General features: G+C 47.6%; 2 protein-coding genes across 3 annotated transcripts in view; one reads left to right on the plus strand and one right to left on the minus strand.

Moving 5' to 3' along the window:
- The window catches only part of cenpp (centromere protein P), a 197,939-nt gene that overhangs the window by 62,130 nt on the left and 109,508 nt on the right, over positions 1–26,301 (plus strand). The gene's annotated exons all lie outside the window — the stretch shown is intronic.
- On the minus strand, positions 1,753–24,409 carry ogna (osteoglycin, paralog a). 2 transcript variants are annotated; one of them, XM_064967421.1, is made up of 7 exons: positions 24,033–24,409; positions 23,297–23,344; positions 8,114–8,219; positions 6,677–6,841; positions 5,457–5,659; positions 3,376–3,468; positions 1,753–2,700 (listed from the first exon to the last, which is right to left on the minus strand). In XM_064967421.1, exons 1-7 carry the CDS (start codon positions 24,189–24,191, stop codon positions 2,530–2,532), a joined length of 945 nt encoding a protein of 314 aa, XP_064823493.1. In that variant the 5' UTR covers positions 24,192–24,409; the 3' UTR covers positions 1,753–2,529. The 2 variants fall into 2 exon arrangements, with proteins under 2 accessions (XP_064823493.1, XP_064823494.1); XM_064967422.1 differs by lacking the exon at positions 23,297–23,344 and having other exon boundaries at positions 24,033–24,401.

A 26,301-nucleotide genomic window follows, 5' to 3' on the forward strand; every position in this document is an offset into this window, starting at 1 on the left:
TTCTCCTACTTGGAGGATGTAGCGGATGGAAACCATTCTCCTACTTGGAGGATGTAGCGGATGGAAACCATTCTCCTACTTGGAGGATGTAGCGGATGGAAACCATTCTCCTACTTGGAGGATGTAGGGGATGGAAACCACTCTCCTACTTGGAGGATGTAGCGGATGGAAACCATTCTCCTACTTGGAGGATGTAGCGGATGGAAACCACTCTCCTACTTGGAGGATGTAGCGGATGGAAACCACTCTCCTACTTGGAGGATGTAGCGGATGGAAACCACTCTCCTACTTGGAGGATGTAGCGGATGGAAACCATTCTCCTACTTGGAGGATGTAGCGGATGGAAACCACTCTCCTATTTGGAGGATGTAGCAGATGGAAACCACTCTCCTACTTGGAGGATGTAGCGGATGGAAACCATTCTCCTACTTGGAGGATGTAGCGGATGGAAACCATTTCCTACTTGGAGGATGTAGCGGATGGAAACCATTCTCCTACTTGGAGGATGTAGCGGATGGAAACCATTCTCCTACTTGGAGGATGTAGCGGATGGAAACCATTCTTCTACTTGGAGGATGTAGCGGATGGAAACCATTCTCCTACTTGGAGGATGTAGCGGATGGAAACCATCTCCTACTTGGAGGATGTAGCGGATGGAAACCATTCTCCTACTTGGAGGATGTAGGGGATGGAAACCACTCTCCTACTTGGAGGATGTAGTGGTCGTGTTGCCAGGTTGGCTGGTCTGGAGGAACAACATCAACCCAGTTTCTCCACATGTGCTAAAACCCGTAGATATTTGCTTCTCTTGAAGTTAACAGTTGTTTTATTTTTGACACTGGAAAATAATATTTTTTTTGTTTTATTGTTGTTTTGTTGACTTTCATGGATACGTCAAAGCAGAGTTTAATTTAATTTGTATTAAAATATTTAAAAACTCAGCCGAAGTCCTACACATTAAAAAAAAAAAAAAAAAAAATGTCTACATCGTATTTGTTTGTTTACATAAGTAATAATTCCTAAAATGAGTAATTATGATTGAAAGAAAAGGACTTAATACCTCCTCTCATTTGACCATTTTTAATATCAAAAGAAAATAATACCTCCTCTCATTTGACCATTTTTAATATCAAAAGAAAATAATACCTCCTCTCATTTGACCATTTTTAATATCAAAAGAAAATAATACCTCCTCTCATTTGACCATTTTTAATATCAAAAGGACTTAATACCTCCTCTCATTTGACCATTTTTAATATCAAAAGGACTTAATACCTCCTCTCATTTGACCATTTTTAATATCAAAAGAAAATAATACCTCCTCTCATTTGACCATTTTTAATATCAAAAGAAAATAATACCTCCTCTCATTTGACCATTTTTAATATCAAAAGGACTTAATACCTCCTCTCATTTGACCATTTTTAATATCAAAAGAAAATAATACCTCCTCTCATTTGACCATTTTTAATATCAAAAGAAAATAATACCTCCTCTCATTTGACCATTTTTAATATCAAAAGAAAATAATACCTCCTCTCATTTGACCATTTTTAATATCAAAAGGACTTAATACCTCCTCTCATTTGACCATTTTTAATATCAAAAGAAAATAATACCTCCTCTCATTTGACCATTTTTAATATCAAAAGAAAATAATACCTCCTCTCATTTGACCATTTTTAATATCAAAAGAAAATAATACCTCCTCTCATTTGACCATTTTTAATATCAAAAGAAAATAATACCTCCTCTCATTTGACCATTTTTAATATCAAAAGAAAATAATACCTCCTCTCATTTGACCATTTTTAATATCAAAAGAAAATAATACCTCCTCTCATTTGACCATTTTTAATATCAAAGCTTACGATGTTGAGAGCACAGGCACATTAGTTTCACATCACTATATACGTATTTCAAAGATATATATTTTCTCATCAACTTCTACTTGAGTTGTTAAGTTAGGAACCAGTTTACATGAAAGTAATTCACAGAATTCGGAAAGAAAGCCAAAAGCTTGACTCAACGTTTTAAAGAAGTCAAACACTATGCAAAAGCAAACATCCAAAGAAAAAGGTGTATTTACAAAGTCTCCCCGACTACTTAGCTGATTTGGTCTTGGAACATAAACTTGAACAAATACAAATGTAAAATAACCTTTTTATAAATCAGAAAACAGGCGTTCCGTTCAAAGCTTTTGTAGTCAACGTTGGCCTAGCTTGCTAACATATCAATCCCAGCCGCTAGTCTTCTGAAAGAGACCGAGAAAGACACAATTTTACAGAAGAACATTCAGACATAAATGGAATGTATGGTGTAGATTAGTCTTGTCGTTGTCAAGTGGAATACGAAATCGTGTTGGATCTATTCATTACACGGCTGTCTATCCGCAAACTTCACATTTCATGTGACTGTAATACGCCCCTGTAGAAGATGCATGTCTTTCTATTGAAACGTTTTATTTAACCAGGAAGTCCCAATGACGTCAGAGCAGAAGACCTCTTCTTCCCCTCCAAGGGAGTCTGTTTAGCGGTACTGTCCGACGGGGAGAGACTTGAGGCAGGTGAAGCTGTTGGGGTACTTGGACAGCAGCACTGGGTTCCCATCCAACCTCACCTCCATCAGGTTGGGTCTGACGTAGTACGTGTTGTTGCCCTTGCAGAACGTCTCGGAGGTGACATCCGTGATGTTGTTGTTCTGTAGAGAGAAGATGGAAGACCAAAGTTAGATTCATGATTACTCTCATGACCCTCCGATGGTGCCAGCAAAACTATTTGAGTCGCAGTCTGGATTGGGGTCGCTGTCGGGATTGGGGTCGCTGTCGGGATTGGGGTCGCTGTCGGGATTGGGGTCGCTGTCGGGATTGGGGTCGCTGTCGGGATTGGGGTCGCTGTCGGGATTGGGGTCGCTGTCGGGATTGGGGTCGCTGTCGGGATTGGGGTCGCTGTCGGGATTGGGGTCGCTGTCGGGATTGGGGTCGCTGTCGGGATTGGGGTCGCTGTCGGGATTGGGGTCGCTGTCGGGATTGGGGTCGCTGTCGGGATTGGGGGCCCTGTTGGGATTTAAGTTGCAGTCGGGATTGGGGTCGCTGTCGGGATTGGGGTCGCAGTCGGGATTGGGGTCGCAGTCGGGATTGGGGTCGCAGTCTGGATTGGGGTCGCTGTCGGGATTGGGGTCGCAGTCGGGATTGGGGTCGCAGTCGGGATTGGAGTCGCACAATTCTGGGAACTTTCCCAAAGTTCTCATGTTTATCAGAAATCCCATTTCGGAGGATTCCCGTCGAAATCACAAGGACGTAAGTAGAGAGGGACTCCTCCCAATTTCGTAGCCTCTAAGCAGAAGTCAAGACCGTCATCACTGCGTAGTACCGACCTGCAGATGGACAATGCGGACGCTCTCCGGGATCACTGGTACAGCCTCCAGCGCATTGTCTCCCAGAAACAGGTTGATCAGCTTCTCCAGTTTCTGTATGGTGGAAACAACGACACCAAAATAAACAGCATACAGTGCCGTGCAAAACTATTCATGGATTTCGTCACGTTATTGTGTTACAAAGTGGGATTAAAATGGATTTAATTGTAACTATCTACACTAAATATTCTGTAATATTAAAATCCATTTTAATCCCACTTTGACATTACAGAATATTTTGTGTAGATAGTTATAATTAAATCCATCTACACTAAATATTCTGTAATGTCAAAATGGGAGAAGTGGATGTGGATTTGTTTTCTTCTCTAAAATAAATAACAAATGGATAACTAAATAGTATGTATTCAGACCCTTTTTCCCCCCCAAACAAAAACCTAAATTAGTTCAGGAGAAATATGTGATTTAACAAATCACATCATAATAAATGACATGAAGTCACTGTGTGAAATAGTAGGGTTGACTTGATTTTTTTTTTGAATGACTAACCCTTCCTCTATCCACCATACATACAACATCTATAAGGTCCCTCAGTCAAGTAGTGAATTTCAAGCACAGATTCAACTACAAAGACCAGGATGCTTTTCGAAAGCCTCATAAAGAAGGGTAGTGATTGGTAGATGGGGGGGGGGGGGGGGAAAGACATTGTATATCTATTTAAGCATGGCCAAGTTAATAATTGTTCAACCACCTAGAAACATCAAAGGTACCGTCGACCTTCTGAACTGAGCTGCAGGACAGGAAGGTAACCGCTCAGGGATGTTATCATGATGCCATTTGAGGATTTTAAAACAGCTGCAATTCAATGGCTGTGATGGGAGAACTGAGGATGGATCAACAGCATTCCAGTGACTCCACAATAATGATACAAATAGACAGAAAGAAATATTCCAAAACATGCAACAAGGCACCTTAGTAATACTGAGAAAAAATCACAGCAAAGGAATACCGCTTTTTGGCCTAAAAGCAAAGCCTCCACATCACTGAGTAACTGCCTGTTTAATTTCAAGCATGGTGGTGGCTGCATCATGGGATGGGTATGCTTGACATCGGCAAGGACTAGGGAGTTTTTCAGGATAAAAATAAATGAGATTGGACTAAGTACAGCCAAAATCCTATAGGAAAACCTGCTTCAGTCTTCTTTACACCAGCGTCTGTGAGAGGAATTGAACTTTCAGGTGTACAATAACCAACAACAAGGCCAAATCTACCCTGGAGTTGCTTACCAAGAGACATTGAATGTTCCTGATTGGCCAAGTTTGTTTTGACTTAAATCGGCTTGAAATTCTATGGCAAGACCATCTAGCCATGATCCCTCAACATCTTGAAAGAGCTTGGAATAATTGTGAAAAGAATAATGGTCAAATATGTCACAATCCAGACTAACCCAAGAAGACTCACAGCTGCAGTCAACGTCATTGACTCATGGAGCTGAGTACATATGCAGCCACTATGTTTTGTAGTAGTGGCTGCATATGTACTCAGCTCCATGAGTCAATGACGTTAAATTATATATATATTTTTTGTCAACAATCTGCATAACATACTCTGTAGTCAAAGTCTGAGGAAATATATACAATTATAATTATATATGCAAATATATGCAATTCGCAGAATTTTTGAATCCCAACATGTAATGCAAAAAACAGGTGAAGAAATCCAAGGGGTTTGTCCAGGCAAGGGGTCAGGGGGAGGGGGGTTTGTCCATGCAAGAGGTCGGGGGGGTTGTCCAGGCAAGGGGTCGGGGGGGGGGTTTGTCCAGGCAAGGGGTCAGGGGGGGGGGGGGGGGTTGTCGTCCAGGCAAGGGGTCGGGGGGGGGGGGTTGTCCAGGCAAGGGGTCGGGGGGGGTTCGTCCAGGCAAAGCTCAAATCAGCCACCGAATGAGCCTCAGTCAAGCACCTAAGGTAAATAGGCATTGTTCAAAACATTGCGTGATAATGTCAAGCCTGACGAAGACCTATCGGGGTGAAATAAATGCATTCAATTAATGGAATCTATTTGTATTTCATGGCCTTTCATTATACCTTGAAGGCGTTGGCCTTGACACCTTTGGTTTTGAGCCGGTTGTGGTTGGCGTTGAAGGTGGTGAGCTTGCCGGGCAGCATGGGCAGCTTGACAAGTTGGTTCTCAGCCAAATTGAGTTCCTCCAGCAGGGTCAGCTTAGAGAACGCTCCTTCCTCAATCTCCGAGATCAGGTTCCCCGTTAGGTCGATTCTCTTCAGAGTCACTGAGGAAGAACCCCCCCCCCACCCAAAAAAAAATAGAATTATATTATAAGTTAGATCTTTGATTTTTACTCAATCTATATTTAGAATAAACCTACGTCAGGTCGGTTCTCTTCAGAGTCATTGACGTAGAATGAATTGGAACTTAATTGTCCATTTTGGAGGTTACAAACTGCAGTATTGTTGTTTTCTGTAACACAACACTAAGCTATAGGCCGAGCTCTCATAGATCAAGTGAGTTATGCAATATTTAGATTTGTTCTGCCCACATGCACACGCCAGACACATGGAGGATTTCATCGTCTTCCTTCTGACAGTTACGCCTTTTAAACTTCTGCATTCTAAATGGCAAGAGAAGATGGAGACCTGGAAGAGTTTGCCAAAAAAAAAGACATCTTGTCAGCTTTTAAATCTAGCTGTGTTTTTACTTATATCAGTGGAGGGGGGCCTGGAGGGCCGGGCCTGGAGGGGGGCCTGGAGGGCCGGGCCTGGAGGGGGATCTGGAGGGCCGGGCCTGGAGGGGGGCCTGGAGGGCCGGGCCTGGAGGAAGCTTGGAGGGGGGTCTGGAGTGGAGCCTGTAGGGGCCCGCATAACATCCACTAATATATCCAACTAAAGGGAGCATTTATATATCCACCATATGTCTACCGACCCTCCGAAAATGTCCATCTTTTATCTTTATTTCTTAATTTCCTGAATGAAATTTCCTCAACATGGTTGTCTTCCAGCTACTGTATTAGGGAGACGGTGTGAAAAATGTTAGAGAAGACAGCAAGCCAAACGAAACTTGAAGGCCAGAATCACCTAGCAAAGTACTGTAAATTTTCCCAAAGTTCCCAGGTTTCTATAAATCCCAGTTGAAGTGGTATCTGGATTCTCAAGGTAATATGCAGGCAGGAAATTCTCCAACTAGGAATCATTCAACCCAGGATATCTGGAGAACCCCCCCGGAAATTCATACATTCATAACTGTGGGGAAAGTTTCCCTGAATGTTTCATTCCCCCCCCCCCCCCCATACCGATATCTGCGAAGTCTTTATTGGTGATCTTCTTGATCTTGTTATAGCGGGCGTAGAGGTAGGCAGTCTCCTTGGGCAGGGTTGGCACAGCAGTCATCTCAGGAACAACTTCCTCACAGTACACAGAGCCGGTCAGACACACACACAGCAGGCATGTGGGCAGCTCTGGAGACACAGAATTAATTTAATAGTTTATTTGATTTAGATTTAGATGTCTCAAGCCTGGCGACATATATGTAAGGCACCATATTATCATGCTCTCTTTTTATAGAATACTTCTGAAATGATTTATTCATTGACAATAGCACTGGCTATGGTTGTCTAAACTGTCCACATGTAGGGTGTGTTAGTTTAACAACGTGGTCAATGCTCCTCTAGAAGCCAAGTCCTGGTAGCCCAGATATCATGGCTCTAGAAGCCAAGTCCTGGTAGCCCAGATATCATGGCTCTAGAAGCCAAGTCCTGGTAGCCCAGATATCATGGCTCTAGAAGCCAAGTCCTGGTAGCCCAGATATCATAGGGGCCTCTGTTACTATAATGGAGGATATAGCCAAGTAGGGAGGTTTCTTCCTCTAAGTAATGCTTTTAAAAAGCTCAGCTGCTGCCTGCTGTATAGAGTAGACAACAAGGTCCTGAGCAGACCTGGGTTCAAATACTAGGACACTGGAGAGGAGGGAAGGAGGGTAGGAGAGGAGGCAGGGAGAGGTAGGAGAGGAGGCAGGGAAGGAGGGAAGGAGGGTAGGAGAGGAGGCAGGGAGAGGTAGGAGAGGAGGCAGGGAAGGAAGGAGGGTAGGAGAGGAGGCAGGGAAGGAGGGTAGGAGAGGAGGCAGGGAGAGGTAGGAGAGGAGGCAGGGAAGGAAGGAGGGTAGGAGAGGAGGCAGGGAAGGAAGGAGGGTAGGAGAGGAGGCAGGGAGAGGTAGGAGAGGAGGCAGGGAAGGAGGGTAGGAGAGGAGGCAGGGAGGGTAGGAGAGGAGGCAGGGAGAGGCAGGGAGAGGTAGGGAAGGAGGGTAGGAGAGGAGGCAGGGAGAGGTAGGGAAGGAGGGTAGGAGAAGAAGCAGGGAGAGGTAGGGAAGGAGGGTAGGAGAGGAGGCAGTGAGAGGTAGGAGAGGAGGCAGGGAAGGTAGGAGGGGAAGGAGGGGAAGAGAAGAGGCAAGGAGGGAGGGTAGGGGAGGAGGCGGGGAAGGAGGGTAGGAGGGGAGGCAGAGAGCTGTAGGAAGGGGGGGTAGTAGTGAGAGGCGGGGGGGGGTAGTAGTGAGAGGCAGGGAGGGGGGTTAGGAGAGTTAGTAGTGGGAGAGAGGGTAGGAGAGGAGGCAGGGGGAGGTAAGGAGGGAGGGTAGGTAGGAGAGGAGGCAGTGAGAGTCGGGGAGGGAGGAGAGGAGTCAGGGAGAGGTGCAGTGAGAGACAGGGAAGAAGAGGCAGGTAGAACTGTTGTCTTACCCGAGGCGTCACCCCCCTCAGCTGGGGCGTTGTCTGGTTCATCAGCAGCCAGGAAGACCATGCTGGAGTCATAGTCCTCTCCCAGCCACAACACTGCTGCCTCTCTCTAGTGGAGGATAGAGTCACACTGTTAGGGTTAACACTGTAGAGTCACACTGTTAGGGTTACCACTGTAGAGTCACACTGTTAGGATTAACACTGTAGAGTCACACTGTTAGGGTTACCACTGTAGAGTCACACTGTTAGGGTTACCACTGTAGAGTCACACTGTTAGGGTTACCACTGTAGAGTCACACTGTTAGGGTTACCACTGTAGAGTCACACTGTTAGGGTTACCACTGTAGAGTCACACTGTTAGGGTTACCACTGTAGAGTCACACTGTTAGGGTTACCACTGTAGAGTCACACTGTTAGGGTTACCACTGTAGAGTCACACTGTTAGGGTTACCACTGTAGAGTCACACTGTTAGGGTTACCACTGTAGAGTCACACTGTTAGGGTTACCACTGTAGAGTCACACAGTTAGGATTAACACTGTAGACCGACACTGTTAGGGTTCGCTGAATCCCTACGAGTGACTAGAGAAGGCCAGCCAACCCTGGTATACAAAGGGCAGTGGTGCATAAGGGTTTTGCAGTTTAAAATAAATCTCAATGCTCCATGGTAAAGAGTGTCAATTGATCTCTAACACTGAGCGGAAGCATTCATATATAAAATATCCCCATCGTCTAGTAAAGGCATAAATGTAGCTGATACGAGCCTCCTTCTGGCTTCAAAAGAAAAACAGGCCTTATTCCTAAAATAAAAATGTTTGTCTAAATCATTTATATAAATCGTGAATAAGAGAGGACCAAGTACAGAGCCTTGGGGCACACCATTAAAGACAGACAATTTAACAGACATGAGCCCATCAAATTGAGTGCACTGAGTTCTATCAGACAGATAGTTAGCTAACCATACAACTGCATGCTCCGAAAGACCTACACTCAACAATCTCTGCCTTAGTATAGCATGATCAACTGTATCAAACGCCTTAGAGAGATCAATAAAAAGTGAGACACAGTGCTGTTTTTTGTTAATGGCTTCAGTGATATCATTTAAAACCTTCATGGCTGCTGTAATTGTGCTCTGCTTCTTCCTGAAGCCCGATTGGTACATTGATTTAATAGAAATAATAACTCTTAACTGTTCACTCACAAGGGTTTCACGTATATTCAAAGGGGTGACAGCTTTGAGATTGGCCTATAATTATTTAAAAGAGTTGGATCACCCCCTTTTAAAAGTGGTAGGACAAATGCTGGCTTTCTTGATCTTTGGAATTTAATTACGTTCCAGAGTTCGATTGAACAGATATGTAATAGGTTCAGCTATGAAAGCCGCTTCCAGTTTTAAAAAGCAAGGATCAAGAAGATCAGGACCTGCAGGCTTTCTCTGATCTAAGGATTTCAGGGCTTTTATGTACCTCCTGCACTGAGAATGGCAAAAAGCTAAAAGTTTGACCAGCTCTCACTGGTTCATCCACACAGGGTTGTACAGAGACAGAGGACACTGAATCAAACAGCCTACCAGATGATACAAAGTGCTCATTGAAACAATTCAGCATTTCAGTTTTGTCATATACAGAAACAGAGTCCTACAAAACACATGACGATAATTCATTAACATTACTGTTGCCAGACATTGACTTAATAGCCTTCCAAAACTTTCTATGGTCATTCAGTTTATCAGTGGTAACATGTAACACTGTGGGGTAACATGTATAGTAACACTGTTAGGATTAACACTGTAGAGTCACACTGTAGAGTAACACTGTCAGGATTAACACTGTAGAGTCACACTGTAGAGTCACACTGTAGAGTCACACTGTCAGGATTAACACTGTAGAGTCACACTGTCAGGATTAACACTGTAGAGTAAGACTGTGGGGTAACATGTATAGTAACACTGTTAGGATTAACACTGTAGAGTCACACTGTAGAGTCACACTCTTAGGATTAACACTGTTAGGATTAACACTGTAGAGTCACACTGTAGAGTCACACTGTAGAGTCACACTCTTAGGATTAACACTGTTAGGATTAACACTGTAGAGTCACACTGTAGAGTCACACTGTAGAGTCACACTCTTAGGATTAACACTGTTAGGATTAACACTGTAAAGCCACACTGTAGAGCAACACTGTTAGGGGCAACACTGTTAGGGGCAACACTGTAGAGTAACACTGTTAGGGGCAACACTGTTAGGGGCAACACTGTTAGGGGCAACACTGTAGAGTAACACTGTAGAGTAACACTGTCAGGATTAATCAATCAATCAATCAATCAATCGTTCGTATCAATTGCAAAGACAGAACACCACGGAGAGAGAACGGTGCCTAACATGTGCGCATCAATCAATCAATCAATCAATTGTTTGTATCAAAGACATGGGCAACTTTTGTATTCGAAGTCAACGTTGTTTCTTGTTTAACGTTTACGCCGTCACAGAGAGTGATAAACCATGTTGATTCTAGGTTTAACAGAGATCTTCTTTTGAATAAAAGTAACGTGGGAGGTATAAAAAAAAAATAAAAAAGGCATCTTAACGATACACTTCGCTGTTCTACAATTGGTCTGAGGCTCGTTAGATTACGAGCCTCAGACCACTTGCGATCGATTTTACGAGCGTTTTCAAGTGCAAAGTTAATGAAAAAAATGTTGTTGTTTTTCTAGGAAACAGCTTGGAGATTTAACAGGTGCTCCTACGAATGTTCTAAGGAAGAACTTAGTCTGAAAATGTTTTTGAGAAACCAGGCTTTGGGCAGTAAACACGTGCAACGCAATTTTCAGTTCATATGGTACATTTTGCAGCAAGTAGACGAGGCAGTTATTCACATTGTTTGCTCCATCCTTTGTTTTGTATTTGGGAGAGCACTGTCATATAATCTCCCATCTTCTCCAGTAATCTGCCAGCTTTTGTTAGCATGGTTATTACCCTTGTAAGAATTTTAAATATAAAATATTTCGATGTCAGGCACCCGAAAGAGAAGTTGCGTATTTTGAACCCTGCTCTTCAGGTGTCTGGCCGCTGCCTCGTATAATAAGGATTCCTTCCCCCATGTCCTTGAGATCTGTTGAACCTTGAACTATGTAGCCACTGGTTGTCAACTGGTGTGGAGCCCAGCAGAGTGTAGCAGGCAGCGGTCAGGTCTTTCCAGGTGTTCAACTGCCTACTCAAATATTGACTCCCCCACTTCTCCAGGCTCTGAGCCCTGACCCCTTGGCAGCTGTAGCAGGTCTGCTGTTTGGATAGGACTTCTTCAGACTGGAACCGACCTCCGCTCTGCTTATGCTTTGGAATGTTACCTAACCATTGTAGGAATATTCAAAGAATGTTGTGTTTGCTTAGTGGTCCTTGAGTTTTAGCCCATTGGCTACAGAACCAGGGCTGCTGTTTGGATGGGAGCTCTTCAGACTGGATTCAACCTCAGTTCTGTTCTGTTGGAGACTTGGAATGTAAGCGTACATAATGTTCACAGAACATTCAAGACCTGAGCTTTTGGTCCCTTGGTAGGAGGAGGATGGTGCCTTGGCAGGAGGAGAAGGATGGCCCCTTGGCAGGAGGAGAAGGATGGCCCCTTGGCAGGAGGAGAAGGATGGCCCCTTGGCAGGAGGAGAAGGATGGCCCCTTGGCAGGAGGAGAAGGATGGTCCCTTGGCAGGAGGAGAAGGATGGTCCCTTGGTAGGAGGAGAAGGATGGTCCCTTGGTAGGAGGAGACGGGTGGCCCCTTGGCAGGAGGAGAAGGGTGGCCCCTTGGCAGGAGGAGAAGGATGACCCCTTGGCAGGAGGAGAAGGATGGTCCCTTGGTAGGAGGAGAAGGATGACCCCTTGGCAGGATGAGAAGGATGACCCCTTGGCAGGAGGAGAAGGATGGTCCCTTGGCAGGAGGAGAAGGATGGTCCCTTGGTAGGAGGAGACGGGTGGCCCCTTGGCAGGAGGAGAAGGGTGGCCCCTAGGCAGGATGAGAAGGATGGTCCCTTGGTAGGAGGAGACGGGTGGCCCCTAGGCAGGAGGAGAAGGATGGTCCCTTGGTAGGAGGAGACGGGTGGCCCCTTGGCAGGAGTAGAAGGATGGTCCCTTGGTAGGAGGAGACGGGTGGCCCCTTGGCAGGAGGAGACGGGTGGCCCCTTGGCAGGAGGAGACGGGTGGCCCCTAGGCAGGAGGAGACGGGTGGCCCCTTGGCAGGAGGAGAAGGGTGGCCCCTTGGCAGGAGGAGACGGGTGGCCCCTTGGCAGGAGGAGACGGGTGGCCCCTTGGCAGGAGGAGACGGGTGGCCCCTAGGCAGGAGGAGAAGGGTGGCCCCTAGGCAGGAGGAGACGGGTGGCCCCTAGGCAGGAGGAGACGGGTGGCCCCTAGGCAGGAGGAGACGGGTGGCCCCTAGGCAGGAGGAGACGGGTGGCCCCTTGGCAGGAGGAGACGGGTGGCCCCTTGGCAGGAGGAGACGGGTGGCCCCTAGGCAGGAGGAGACGGGTGGCCCCTAGGCAGGAGGAGACGGGTGGCCCCTAGGCAGGAGGAGAAGGGTGGCCCCTTGGTAGGAGGAGACGGGTGGCCCCTTGGCAGGAGGAGAAGGATGGCCCCTAGGCAGGAGGAGACGGGTGGCCCCTTGGCAGGAGGAGACGGGTGGCCCCTTGGCAGGAGGAGAAGGATGGCCCCTAGGCAGGAGGAGACGGGTGGCCCCTAGGCAGGAGGAGAAGGGTGGCCCCTTGGTAGGAGGAGACGGGTGGCCCCTTGGCAGGAGGAGAAGGATGGCCCCTAGGCAGGAGGAGACGGGTGGCCCCTAGGCAGGAGGAGAAGGGTGGCCCCTAGGCAGACTGCTCCGGGGGAGCTGTTTGTATGGGAGTTCTCTGGTCCATTGGGACTGTGTTGGAACGTTACCTAACGTTGTAGGAATGTTTTTAATTGATTTAAGGATTATAAGTAATAGACTCCAGTTGGAGACAACATTACATACATTTACAAATGATTGAGGCTAAAACCAAAATAATACCCAAAGGCTTATTTCCATCGCGATCCTCTTTTGACACGGTTCACTCTGATTGACACGGTTCACTCTGATTGACACGGTTCACTCTGATTGACACGGTTCACTCTGATTGACACGGTTCACTCTGATTGACACGGTTCACTCCGATTTAACACGGTTAGTGTCTGGACTGGAACCTCCGTTGTCCTCTATTGACACGGTTCACTCTGATTGACAAGGTTCACTCTGATTGACACGGTTCACTCCGATTTGACACGGTTAGTGTCTGGACTGGAACCTCCGTTGTCCTCTATTGACACGGTTCACTCTGATTGACACGGTTCACTCTGATTGACACGGTTCACTCTGATTGACACGGTTCACTCCGATTTAACACGGTTAGTGTCTGGACTGGAACCTCCGTTGTCCTCTATTGACACGGTTCACTCCGATTTAACACGGTTAGTGTCTGGACTGGAACCTCCGTTGTCCTCTATTGACACGGTTCACTCCGATTTAACACGGTTAGTGTCTGGACTGGAACCTCCGTTGTCCTCTATTGACACGGTTCACTCCGATTTAACACGGTTAGTGTCTGGACTGGAACCTCCGTTGTCCTCTATTGACACGGTTCACTCCGATTTAACACGGTTAGTGTCTGGACTGGAACCTCCGTTGTCCTCTATTGACACGGTTCACTCTGATTTAACACGGTTAGTGTCTGGACTGGAACCTCCGTTGTCCTCTATTGACACGGTTCACTCCGATTTAACACGGTTAGTGTCTGGACTGGAACCTCCGTTGTCCTCTATTGACACGGTTCACTCTGATTTAACACGGTTAGTGTCTGGACTGGAACCTCCGTTGTCCTCTATTGACACGGTTCACTCTGATTGACACGGTTCACTCTGATTGACACGGTTCACTCTGATTGACACGGTTCACTCTGATTGACACGGTTCACTCCGATTTAACACGGTTAGTGTCTGGACTGGAACCTCCGTTGTCCTCTATTGACACGGTTCACTCTGATTGACACGGTTCACTCTGATTGACACGGTTCACTCCGATTTAACACGGTTAGTGTCTGGACTGGAACCTCCGTTGTCCTCTATTGACACGGTTCACTCTGATTTAACACGGTTAGTGTCTGGACTGGAACCTCCGTTGTCCTCTATTGACACGGTTCACTCTGATTGACACGGTTAGTGTCTGGACTGGAACCTCCGTTGTCCTCTATTGACACGGTTCACTCTGATTGACACGGTTAGTGTCTGGACTGGAACCTCCGTTGTCCTCTATTGACACGGTTCACTCTGATTGACACGGTTAGTGTCTGGACTGGAACCTCCGTTGTCCTCTATTGACACGGTTCACTCTGATTGACACGGTTCACTCCGATTTGACACGGTTAGTGTCTGGACTGGAACCTCCGTTGTCCTCTATTGACACGGTTCACTCTGATTGACACGGTTCACTCTGATTGACACGGTTCACTCCGATTTAACACGGTTAGTGTCTGGACTGGAACCTCCGTTGTCCTCTATTGACACGGTTCACTCCGATTTAACACGGTTAGTGTCTGGACTGGAACCTCCGTTGTCCTCTATTGACACGGTTCACTCTGATTGACACGGTTAGTGTCTGGACTGGAACCTCCGTTGTCCTCTATTGACACGGTTCACTCCGATTTAACACGGTTAGTGTCTGGACTGGAACCTCCGTTGTCCTCTATTGACACGGTTCACTCCGATTTAACACGGTTAGTGTCTGGACTGGAACCTCCGTTGTCCTCTATTGACACGGTTCACTCCGATTTAACACGGTTAGTGTCTGGACTGGAACCTCCGTTGTCCTCTATTGACACGGTTCACTCTGATTAACACGGTTAGTGTCTGGACTGGAACCTCCGTTGTCCTCTATTGACACGGTTCACTCTGATTAACACGGTTAGTGTCTGGACTGGAACCTCCGTTGTCCTCTATTGACACGGTTCACTCTGATTAACACGGTTAGTGTCTGGACTGGAACCTCCGTTGTCCTCTATTGACACGGTTCACTCTGATTGACACGGTTAGTGTCTGGACTGGAACCTCCGTTGTCCTCTATTGACACGGTTCACTCTGATTGACACGGTTAGTGTCTGGACTGGAACCTCCGTTGTCCTCTATTGACACGGTTCACTCTGATTGACACGGTTAGTGTCTGGACTGGAACCTCCGTTGTCCTCTATTGACACGGTTCACTCTGATTGACACGGTTAGTGTCTGGACTGGAACCTCCGTTGTCCTCTATTGACACGGTTCACTCTGATTGACACGGTTAGTGTCTGGACTGGAACCTCCGTTGTCCTCTATTGACACGGTTCACTCTGATTGACACGGTTCACTCTGATTGACACGGTTCACTCCGATTTAACACGGTTAGTGTCTGGACTGGAACCTCCGTTGTCCTCTATTGACACGGTTCACTCCGATTTGACACGGTTAGTGTCTGGACTGGAACCTCCGTTGTCCTCTATTGACACGGTTCACTCTGATTGACACGGTTCACTCTGATTGACACGGTTAGTGTCTGGACTGGAACCTCCGTTGTCCTCTATTGACACGGTTAGTGTCTGGACTGGAACCTCCGTTGTCCTCTATTGACACGGTTCACTCTGATTGACACGGTTAGTGTCTGGACTGGAACCTCCGTTGTCCTCTATTGACACGGTTAGTGTCTGGACTGGAACCTCCGTTGTCCTCTATTGACACGGTTCACTCCGATTTGACACGGTTAGTGTCTGGACTGGAACCTCCGTTGTCCTCTATTGACACGGTTCACTCTGATTGACACGGTTCACTCTGATTGACACGGTTAGTGTCTGGACTGGAACCTCCGTTGTCCTCTATTGACACGGTTAGTGTCTGGACTGGAACCTCCGTTGTCCTCTATTGACACGGTTCACTCTGATTGACACGGTTAGTGTCTGGACTGGAACCTCCGTTGTCCTCTATTAACACGGTTAGTGTCTGGACTGGAACCTCCGTTGTCCTCTATTAACACGGTTAGTGTCTGGACTGGAACCTCCGTTGTCCTCTATTGACACGGTTAGTGTCTGGACTGGAACCTCCGTTGTCCTCTATTGACACGGTTAGTGTCTGGACTGGAACCTCCGTTGTCCTCTATTGACACGGTTAGTGTCTGGACTGGAACCTCCGTTGTCCTCTATTGACACGGTTCACTCTGATTGACACGGTTAGTGTCTGGACTGGAACCTCCGTTGTCCTCTATTAACACGGTTAGTGTCTGGACTGGAACCTCCGTTGTCCTCTATTAACACGGTTAGTGTCTGGACTGGAACCTCCGTTGTCCTCTATTAACACGGTTAGTGTCTGGACTGGAACCTCCGTTGTCCTCTATTGACACGGTTAGTGTCTGGACTGGAACCTCCGTTGTCCTCTATTGACACGGTTAGTGTCTGGACTGGAACCTCCGTTGTCCTCTATTGACACGGTTCACTCTGATTGACACGGTTAGTGTCTGGACTGGAACCTCCGTTGTCCTCTATTAACACGGTTAGTGTCTGGACTGGAACCTCCGTTGTCCTCTATTAACACGGTTAGTGTCTGGACTGGAACCTCCGTTGTCCTCTATTAACACGGTTAGTGTCTGGACTGGAACCTCCGTTGTCCTCTATTGACACGGTTAGTGTCTGGACTGGAACCTCCGTTGTCCTCTATTGACACGGTTCACTCTGATTAACACGGTTAGTGTCTGGACTGGAACCTCCGTTGTCCTCTATTGACACGGTTCACTCTGATTAACACGGTTAGTGTCTGGACTGGAACCTCCGTTGTCCTCTATTGACACGGTTCACTCTGATTGACACGGTTCACTCTGATTGACACGGTTCACTCTGATTGACACGGTTCACTCCGATTTGACACGGTTAGTGTCTGGACTGGAACCTCCGTTGTCCTCTATTGACACGGTTCACTCCGATTTAACACGGTTAGTGTCTGGACTGGAACCTCCGTTGTCCTCTATTGACACGGTTCACTCTGATTGACACGGTTAGTGTCTGGACTGGAACCTCCGTTGTCCTCTATTGACACGGTTCACTCTGATTGACACGGTTAGTGTCTGGACTGGAACCTCCGTTGTCCTCTATTGACACGGTTAGTGTCTGGACTGGAACCTCCGTTGTCCTCTATTGACACGGTTAGTGTCTGGACTGGAACCTCCGTTGTCCTCTATTAACACGGTTAGTGTCTGGACTGGAACCTCCGTTGTCCTCTATTGACACGGTTAGTGTCTGGACTGGAACCTCCGTTGTCCTCTATTGACACGGTTAGTGTCTGGACTGGAACCTCCGTTGTCCTCTATTGACACGGTTAGTGTCTGGACTGGAACCTCCGTTGTCCTCTATTAACACGGTTAGTGTCTGGACTGGAACCTCCGTTGTCCTCTATTGACACGGTTAGTGTCTGGACTGGAACCTCCGTTGTCCTCTATTGACACGGTTAGTGTCTGGACTGGAACCTCCGTTGTCCTCTATTGACACGGTTAGTGTCTGGACTGGAACCTCCGTTGTCCTCTATTGGAACGTTCCTATTTGTTCCCACCCTCGCAGCACACACACCAACTGATCAATGGGACTGCTGAATAATGTCTGTTTTTTCCCCTCTTGCTTTGTTTGCTCTTTTCCATATTATGTCCATATCATCTTTAATAAGCTACACAGGAAAGGGCTGAAAATAGCCCATATTAATATATGAAGCCTTAAAGAAATCAGGTTCATGAAATCAGTAACTTGCTAACATCAGATAACATTCATACATTAGCCTTTTCTGAGACTCACTTAGATCATTCCGTTGATACAGCAGCAGCAATACAAGGATATAACATCTATAGAAGAGACAGGAATGCTTATGGGGGAGGTGTTGCTGTATATATTCAGAGCCATATCCCTGTAATGCTTAGAGAAGATCTCATGTCAAGTGTTATTGAAGTGTTGTGGTAGCAGGTTCACCTGCCTCATCTAAAGCCTCTTCTTTTGGGGTGTTGCCTTAGGCCACCAAGTGCGAACAGTCAGTGACTAAATAATATGTGTGAAGTGCTTGATAGTGTATGTGATGTAAACAGAGAGGTCTACTTTCTTGGGGTCCTGAATATTGACTGGTTTTCATCGAGCTGTCCACTCAACAGGAAGCTTCTCACTGTAAACAGTGCCTGTAATCTGGTTCAGGTTATTAATCAACCTACCAGGGTGTTTACAAACACGACAGGAACAAATTGGATCGATGAGGAATTGAAAAACGGACTGTTAGAACTGTTGAGGCTCCATGGGATCGATGAGGAATTGAACAACGGACTGTTAGAACTGTTGAGGCTCCATGGGATCGATGAGGAATTGAACAACGGACTGTTAGAACTGTTGAGGCTCCATGGGATCGATGAGGAATTGAAAAACGGACTGTTAGAACTGTTGAGGCTCCATGGGATCGATGAGGAATTGAAAAACGGACTGTTAGAACTGTTGAGGCTCCATGGGATCGATGAGGAATTGAAAAACGGACTGTTAGAACTGTTGAGGCTCCATGGGATCGATGAGGAATTGAAAAACGGACTGTTAGAACTGTTGAGGCTCCATGGGATCGATGAGGAATTGAAAAACGGACTGTTAGAACTGTTGAGGCTCCATGGGATCGATGAGGAATTGAAAAACGGACTGTTAGAACTGTTGAGGCTCCATGGGATCGATGAGGAATTGAACAACGGACTGTTAGAACTGTTGAGGCTCCATGGGATCGATGAGGAATTGAACAACGGACTGTTAGAACTGTTGAGGCTTCATGGGATCGATGAGGAATTGAACAACGGACTGTTAGAACTGTTGAGGCTCCATGGGATCGATGAGGAATTGAACAACGGACTGTTAGAACTGTTGAGGCTCCATGGGATCGATGAGGAATTGAACAACTGTATGGCTGAAGGAGATGGAGCAAAATGAGTGGCAAATAAGTCTGACTGAAATGGAGAAATGATGTGACTGAACTCAACAAAATAATAAGAAACTGTATTCTGAAGCTAAGCTCAATGATATAGAGAATGATGGAATACAAAAAAATGTAATTACTTTAAATGAAATTATGGGCAGAAAGACACATTCAGCTCCATCTTTCATCCAATCAGATGGCTTATTCATCACAAAACCATTTGATGTTGCCAATTGTCTTTATGATTACTTCATTGGTAGAGGAAATGCCAAGAACAAACACTGTGGGAGAGGTGGAAAAATGATCGATCAATAATGACAAACCTCCTGGCATTGACAACTTAGATGGAAAGCTACTGAGGATGGTGGCTGACTATGGCCACTCCTACTGACTCTATTTCCACTCCTACTGACTCTATAGCCACTCCTACTGACTCTATAGCCACTCCTACTGACTCTATAGCCACTCCTACTGACTCTATAGCCACTCCTACTGACTCTATAGCCACTCCTACTGAGGATGGTGGCTGACTCTATGGCCACTCCTACTGAGGATGGTGGCTGACTCTATAGCCACTCCTACTGAGGATGGTGGCTGACTCTATAGCCACTCCTACTGACTCTATAGCCACTCCTACTGAGGATGGTGGCTGACTCTATGGCCACTCCTACTGAGGATGGTAGCTGACTCTATAGCCACTCCTACTGAGGATGGTGGCTGACTCTATGGCCACTCCTACTGACTCTATAGCCACTCCTACTGAGGATGGTGGCTGACTCTATAGCCACTCCTACTGACTCTATAGCCACTCCTACTGAGGATGGTGGCTGACTCTATGGCCACTCCTACTGAGGATGGTGGCTGACTCTATGGCCACTCCTACTGAGGATGGTAGCTGACTCTATAGCCACTCCTACTGAGGATGGTATCTGACTCTATAGCCACTCCTACTGAGGATGGTAGCTGACTCTATAGCCACTCCTACTGAGGATGGTGGCTGACTCTATGGCCACTCCTACTGAGGATGGTATCTGACTCTATAGCCACTCCTACTGTCTCTATAGCCACTCCTACTGAGGATGGTGGCTGACTCTATAGCCACTCCTACTGACTCTATAGCCACTCCTACTGAGGATGGTGGCTGACTCTATAGCCACTCCTACTGAGGATGGTAGCTGACTCTATAGCCACTCCTACTGAGGATGGTGGCTGACTCTATAGCCACTCCTACTGACTCTATAGCCACTCCTACTGACTCTATAGCCACTCCTACTGACTCTATAGCCACTCCTACTGAGGATGGTAGCTGACTCTATGGCCACTCCTACTGAGGATGGTAGCTGACTCTATAGCCACTCCTACTGAGGATGGTGGCTGACTCTATAGCCACTCCTACTGAGGATGGTGGCTGACTCTATAGCCACTCCTACTGAGGATGGTAGCTGACTCTATAGCCACTCCTACTGAGGATGGTAGCTGACTCTATAGCCACTCCTACTGAGGATGGTGGCTGACTCTATAGCCACTCCTACTGAGGATGGTGGCTGACTCTATAGCCACTCCTACTGACTCTATAGCCACTCCTACTGAGGATGGTGGCTGACTCTATGGCCACTCCTACTGAGGATGGTGGCTGACTCTATAGCCACTCCTACTGACTCTATAGCCACTCCTACTGAGGATGGTAGCTGACTCTATAGCCACTCCTACTGAGGATGGTAGCTGACTCTATAGCCACTCCTACTGAGGATGGTAGCTGACTCTATAGCCACTCCTACTGAGGATGGTGGCTGACTCTATAGCCACTCCTACTGAGGATGGTAGCTGACTCTATAGCCACTCCTACTGAGGATGGTGGCTGACTCTATAGCCACTCCTACTGAGGATGGTAGCTGACTCTATAGCCACTCCTACTGAGGATGGTGGCTGACTCTATAGCCACTCTTACTGAGGATGGTAGCTGACTCTATAGCCACTCCTACTGAGGATGGTGGCTGACTCTATAGCCACTCCTACTGACTCTATAGCCACTCCTACTGAGGATGGTAGCTGACTCTATAGCCACTCCTACTGAGGATGGTAGCTGACTCTATAGCCACTCCTACTGAGGATGGTAGCTGACTCTATAGCCACTCTTACTGAGGATGGTAGCTGACTCTATAGCCACTCCTACTGAGGATGGTGGCTGACTCTATAGCCACTCCTACTGACTCTATAGCCACTCCTACTGAGGATGGTAGCTGACTCTATAGCCACTCCTACTGAGGATGGTGGCTGACTCTATAGCCACTCCTACTGAGGATGGTAGCTGACTCTATAGCCACTCCTACTGAGGATGGTGGCTGACTCTATAGCCACTCCTACTGAGGATGGTAGCTGACTCTATAGCCACTCTTACTGAGGATGGTAGCTGACTCTATAGCCACTCCTACTGAGGATGGTGGCTGACTCTATAGCCACTCCTACTGACTCTATAGCCACTCCTACTGAGGATGGTAGCTGACTCTATAGCCACTCCTACTGAGGATGGTGGCTGACTCTATAGCCACTCCTACTGAGGATGGTAGCTGACTCTATAGCCACTCCTACTGAGGATGGTGGCTGACTCTATAGCCACTCCTACTGAGGATGGTAGCTGACTCTATAGCCACTCCTACTGAGGATGGTGGCTGACTCTATAGCCACTCCTACTGAGGATGGTGGCTGACTCTATAGCCACTCCTACTGACTCTATAGCCACTCCTACTGAGGATGGTAGCTGACTCTATAGCCACTCCTACTGAGGATGGTAGCTGACTCTATAGCCACTCCTACTGAGGATGGTAGCTGACTCTATAGCCACTCCTACTGAGGATGGTGGCTGACTCTATAGCCACTCCTACTGACTCTATGGCCACTCCTACTGAGGATGGTAGCTGACTCTATAGCCACTCCTACTGAGGATGGTGGCTGACTCTATAGCCACTCCTACTGACTCTATGGCCACTCCTACTGAGGATGGTAGCTGACTCTATAGCCACTCCTACTGAGGATGGTGGCTGACTCTATAGCCACTCCTACTGAGGATGGTAGCTGACTCAATAGCCACTCCTACTGAGGATGGTAGCTGACTCTATAGCCACTCCTACTGAGGATGGTAGCTGACTCTATACCCACTCCTACTGAGGATGGTAGCTGACTCTATAGCCACTCCTACTGAGGATGGTAGCTGACTCTATAGCCACTCCTACTGAGGATGGTAGCTGACTCTATACCCACTCCTACTGAGGATGGTAGCTGACTCTATGGCCACTCCTACTGAGGATGGTGGCTGACTCTATAGCCACTCCTACTGAGGATGGTAGCTGACTCTATAGCCACTCCTACTGACTCTGACCACTCTCGGTGGTCTTTTCACTGTCTGTAGACCGGGGGTCTTTTCACTGTCTTTAGACCAGGGGTCTTTTCACTGTCTCCAGGTCGAGAAGGAAGTGTACAGTATTTTGCAGAGCCATGAGTGCATGGAACTCCCCTCATAATTATATTTAACCTTTTTATTTAACCTTTTTATTTAACTAGGCAAGTCAGTTAAGAACAAATTCTTCTTTACAACGTTCAGGGGCAGACCGACTGATTTTCACCTTGTCACCTCGGGTATCCAGCAACCTTTCGGTTACTGGCCCAACGCTCTAACTACTACGCTACCTGTCGATTTGTTAGCGCAAGTGAACAGCAAGTCTGGTTTCAAAACAACAAATAAAGCAACACCTCACGGCACAACACCTCTCCCCCATGTGACCTACTGGTTGTGTGTGTGTACTGACATGTGACCTACTGGTTGTGTGTGTGTACTGACATGTGACCTACTGGTTGTGTGTGTGTACTGACATGTGACCTACTGGTTGTGTGTACTGACATGTGACATGTGAGCCCTAAGCTTCGGCCCCTTGGCAACAGGAGCAGCGGGGCCCCTTGGCAACAAGAGGAGTGGGGCCCCTTGGCAACAAGAGGAGTGGGGCCCCTTGGCAACAAGAGGAGTGGGGCCCCTTGGCAACAAGAGGAGTGGGGCCCCTTGGCAGCCAGACCGGGGCTGCTGTTTGGATGTGAGTTCTTCAGACTGGAACCTCCATTGTACTAGAGCAGTGGAGCCTCCTGTAAGCGGTAGCCCTGCCCCTTACTGTGCTGACTAATCATAATCACTGTGAGTCTGGACTCACCGTGTCTGGAGCTCTGGGCAGACCGACAGCCCAGCTGTTAGACTCAGACTGGGGGGAGAGAGAGGAATTAGACTGGGCCAACGCGCTGGCTCCTTCCCAATGGGAATGCTTCCAATGAAAAGGGACAATGGTTTGATTTCTCAAATAAGGGGAAGAAAAGGTATAACCGGGATTCAAAATGATTTCCGCCGTAAGAATATAAATTAAAAAGGTGGAACAATGAAATGCCACTGACAAACTCATGTAATGTACTCAAGTCTTGGTGTAGATCAGCTGTTTACAAGTGAAATGAATAAAACAATGTTTGCATAAAAAAAGAAGAAGAAGAAGAAGAAGAAGCTGGATGTTCTAAGGGGAAGTGGACTAATAGTATTCAAAGTATAAATCACAAATGTTTAAGGAAATTGAGCACCACCAGAAATTTTTTTGGCCTCTAGTTACATTATTTGCCTCTAGTTACACCGATGTAAAGATATATTGAATATAACATTTATCAATTAAATTGTATCATAAGAAAAATAAGAATGATATCTTTAAAGAATCATTTTATTAAATAAATCCCAGCTATAACCATGCAAGATGTTTGAAATTACTTAATTTAATCAAACTACGAGCAGGTATATTTGAGTGTATAGGAATTATAACTTATCATTAACCTATTTATTATTGACTTACTATAGTTAGTCATTAATCAATACTAGAAAATACAATGTGATCAAGTCAGTTTATAGCCTACCTTAGACCTCTTTGCTTCCAGATTAGCTTCTCTATTCAGCAGTACATCCTGTTGTTCCAGTCTGAGTGTTGAGTCCTGGTCAAAGTGTTTCCCAGTTGAGCAGAGCACCCACGGTGACAGTGTAAAGGACAAGAGGAATAACACTCTCAGAGTTCCCATCGTGTCCCTGTGTGTGTTTGAACACACCAGGAGCTGCTGGGGCTAGTAGTAGTAGTAGTAGTGGTGGTGGTGGTCGTGGGCTATTTTCTCAGTGGCAGGTTGTGTGTAAAATGTGATCTGTCAAATCAGTATTTAAAGCCTGCACAAGTAGCTTCCAGGCGATTCTTGAAGCACGGGAGAGTTTATGGAACAGAATTTAACTCTTTGGTTGCCAATTCAGAGAAACCTCTTCTCCACGCTGCTGCTGCTGCTAGTCTGGTGGTGCTCTCTGCTGCTAGTCTGGTGTTGCTCTCTGCTGCTGCTGCTAGTCTGGTGGTGCTCTCTGCTGCTGCTGCTAGTCTGGTGGTGCTCTCTGCTGCTGCTGCTAGTCTGGTGGTGCTCTCTGCTGCTGCTAGTCTGGTGGTGTTCTCTGCTGCTAGTCTGGTGGTGCCCTCTGCTGCTGCTAGTCTGGTGGTGCTCTCTGCTGCTGCTAGTCTGGTGGTGTTCTCTGCTGCTAGTCTGGTGGTGCTCTCTGCTGCTGCTGCTAGTCTGGTGGTGTTCTCTGCTGCTAGTCTGGTGGTGCTCTCTGCTGCTGCTGCTAGTCTGGTGGTGCTCTCTGCTGCTGCTGCTAGTCTGGTGGTGCTCTCTGCTGCTGCTGCTAGTCTGGTGGTGCTCTCTGCTGTTGCTGCTAGTCTGGTGGTGCTCTCTGCTGTTAGTCTGGTGGTGCTCTCTGCTGCTGCTAGTCTGGCGGTGCTCTCCTCTGCTGCTAGTCTGGTGTTCCTCTCTGCTGCTGCTGCTAGTCTGGTGGTGCTCTCTGCTGCTGCTGCTAGTCTGGTGGTGCTCTCTGCTGCTGCTAGTCTGGTGGTGTTCTCTGCTGCTAGTCTGGTGGTGCTCTCTGCTGCTAGTCTGGTGGTGCTCTCTGCTGCTAGTCTGGTGGTGCTCTCTGCTGCTGCTAGTCTGGTGGTGTTCTCTGCTGCTAGTCTGGTGGTGCTCTCTGCTGCTGCTAGTCTGGTGGTGTTCTCTGCTGCTAGTCTGGTGGTGCTCTCTGCTGCTGCTGCTAGTCTGGTGGTGCTCTCTGCTGCTGCTGCTAGTCTGGTGGTGCTCTCTGCTGTTAGTCTGGTGGTGCTCTCTGGTGCTGCTAGTCTGGCGGTGCTCTCCTCTGCTGCTTGTCTGGCGGTGCTCTCCTCTGCTGCTAGTCTGGTGGTGCTCTCTACTGCTGCTAGTCTGGCGGTGCTCTCTGCTGCTAGTCTGGTGGTGCTCTCTACTGCTGCTAGTCTGGCGGTGCTCTCTGCTGCTAGTCTGGTGGTGCTCTCCACTGCTGCTAGTCTGGTGGTGCTCTCTACTGCTGCTAGTCTGGCGGTGCTCTCTGCTGCTAGTCTGGCGGTGCTCTCTACTGCTGCTAGTCTGGTGGTGCTCTCTGCTGCTAGTCTGGCGGTGCTCTCTGCTGCTAGTCTGGTGGTGCTCTCTGCTGCTAGTCTGGTGGTGCTCTCTGCTGCTAGTCTGGTGGTGCTCTCTGCTGCTGCTAGTCTGGTGGTGCTCTCTGCTGCTGCTAGTCTGGCGGTGCTCTCTGCTGCTAGTCTGGTGGTGCTCTCTGCTGCTGCTAGTCTGGTGGTGCTCTCTGCTGCTAGTCTGGCGGTGCTCCCTGCTGCTAGTCTGGCGGTGCTCTCTACTGCTGCTAGTCTGGCGGTGCTCTCTACTGCTGCTAGTCTGGTGGTGCTCTCTGCTGCTAGTCTGGTGGTGCTCTCTGCTGCTAGTCTGGCGGTGCTCCCTGCTGCTAGTCTGGCGGTGCTCCCTGCTGCTAGTCTGGTGGTGCTCTCTGCTGCTAGTCTGGCGGTGCTCTCTACTGCTGCTAGTCTGGCGGTGCTCTCTACTGCTGCTAGTCTGGTGGTGCTCTCTGCTGCTAGTCTGGTGGTGCTCTCTGCTACTAGTCTGGTGGTGCTCTCTGCTGCTAGTCTGGTGGTGCTCTCTGCTGCTAGTCTGGCGGTGCTCTCTGCTGCTAGTCTGGTGGTGCTCTCTGTTGCTAGTCTGGCGGTGCTCTCTACTGCTGCTAGTCTGGCGGTGCTCTCTACTGCTGCTAGTCTGGTGGTGCTCTCTGCTGCTAGTCTGGTGGTGCTCTCTGCTGCTGCTAGTC

The sequence above is a fragment of the Oncorhynchus masou genome, chromosome 6, assembly GCF_036934945.1.
Source record: "Oncorhynchus masou masou isolate Uvic2021 chromosome 6, UVic_Omas_1.1, whole genome shotgun sequence".
Classification (NCBI taxonomy): Eukaryota; Metazoa; Chordata; class Actinopteri; order Salmoniformes; family Salmonidae; genus Oncorhynchus; species Oncorhynchus masou.

Excerpts from the sequence above, each read along its gene's own strand:
- ogna (XM_064967421.1), bottom strand. The coding sequence starts at position 24,191 with ATGGGAACTCTGAGAGTGTTATTCCTCTTGTCCTTTACACTGTCACCG. Across the intron at positions 8,220-23,296 it reads TGCCCAGAGCTCCAGACACG|AGAGAGGCAGCAGTGTTGTG; the intron begins GTGAGTCCAGAC and ends ATCCTCCACTAG. Across the intron at positions 5,660-6,676 it reads TAAAGACTTCGCAGATATCG|TGACTCTGAAGAGAATCGAC; the intron begins GTATGGGGGGGG and ends GTTCTTCCTCAG.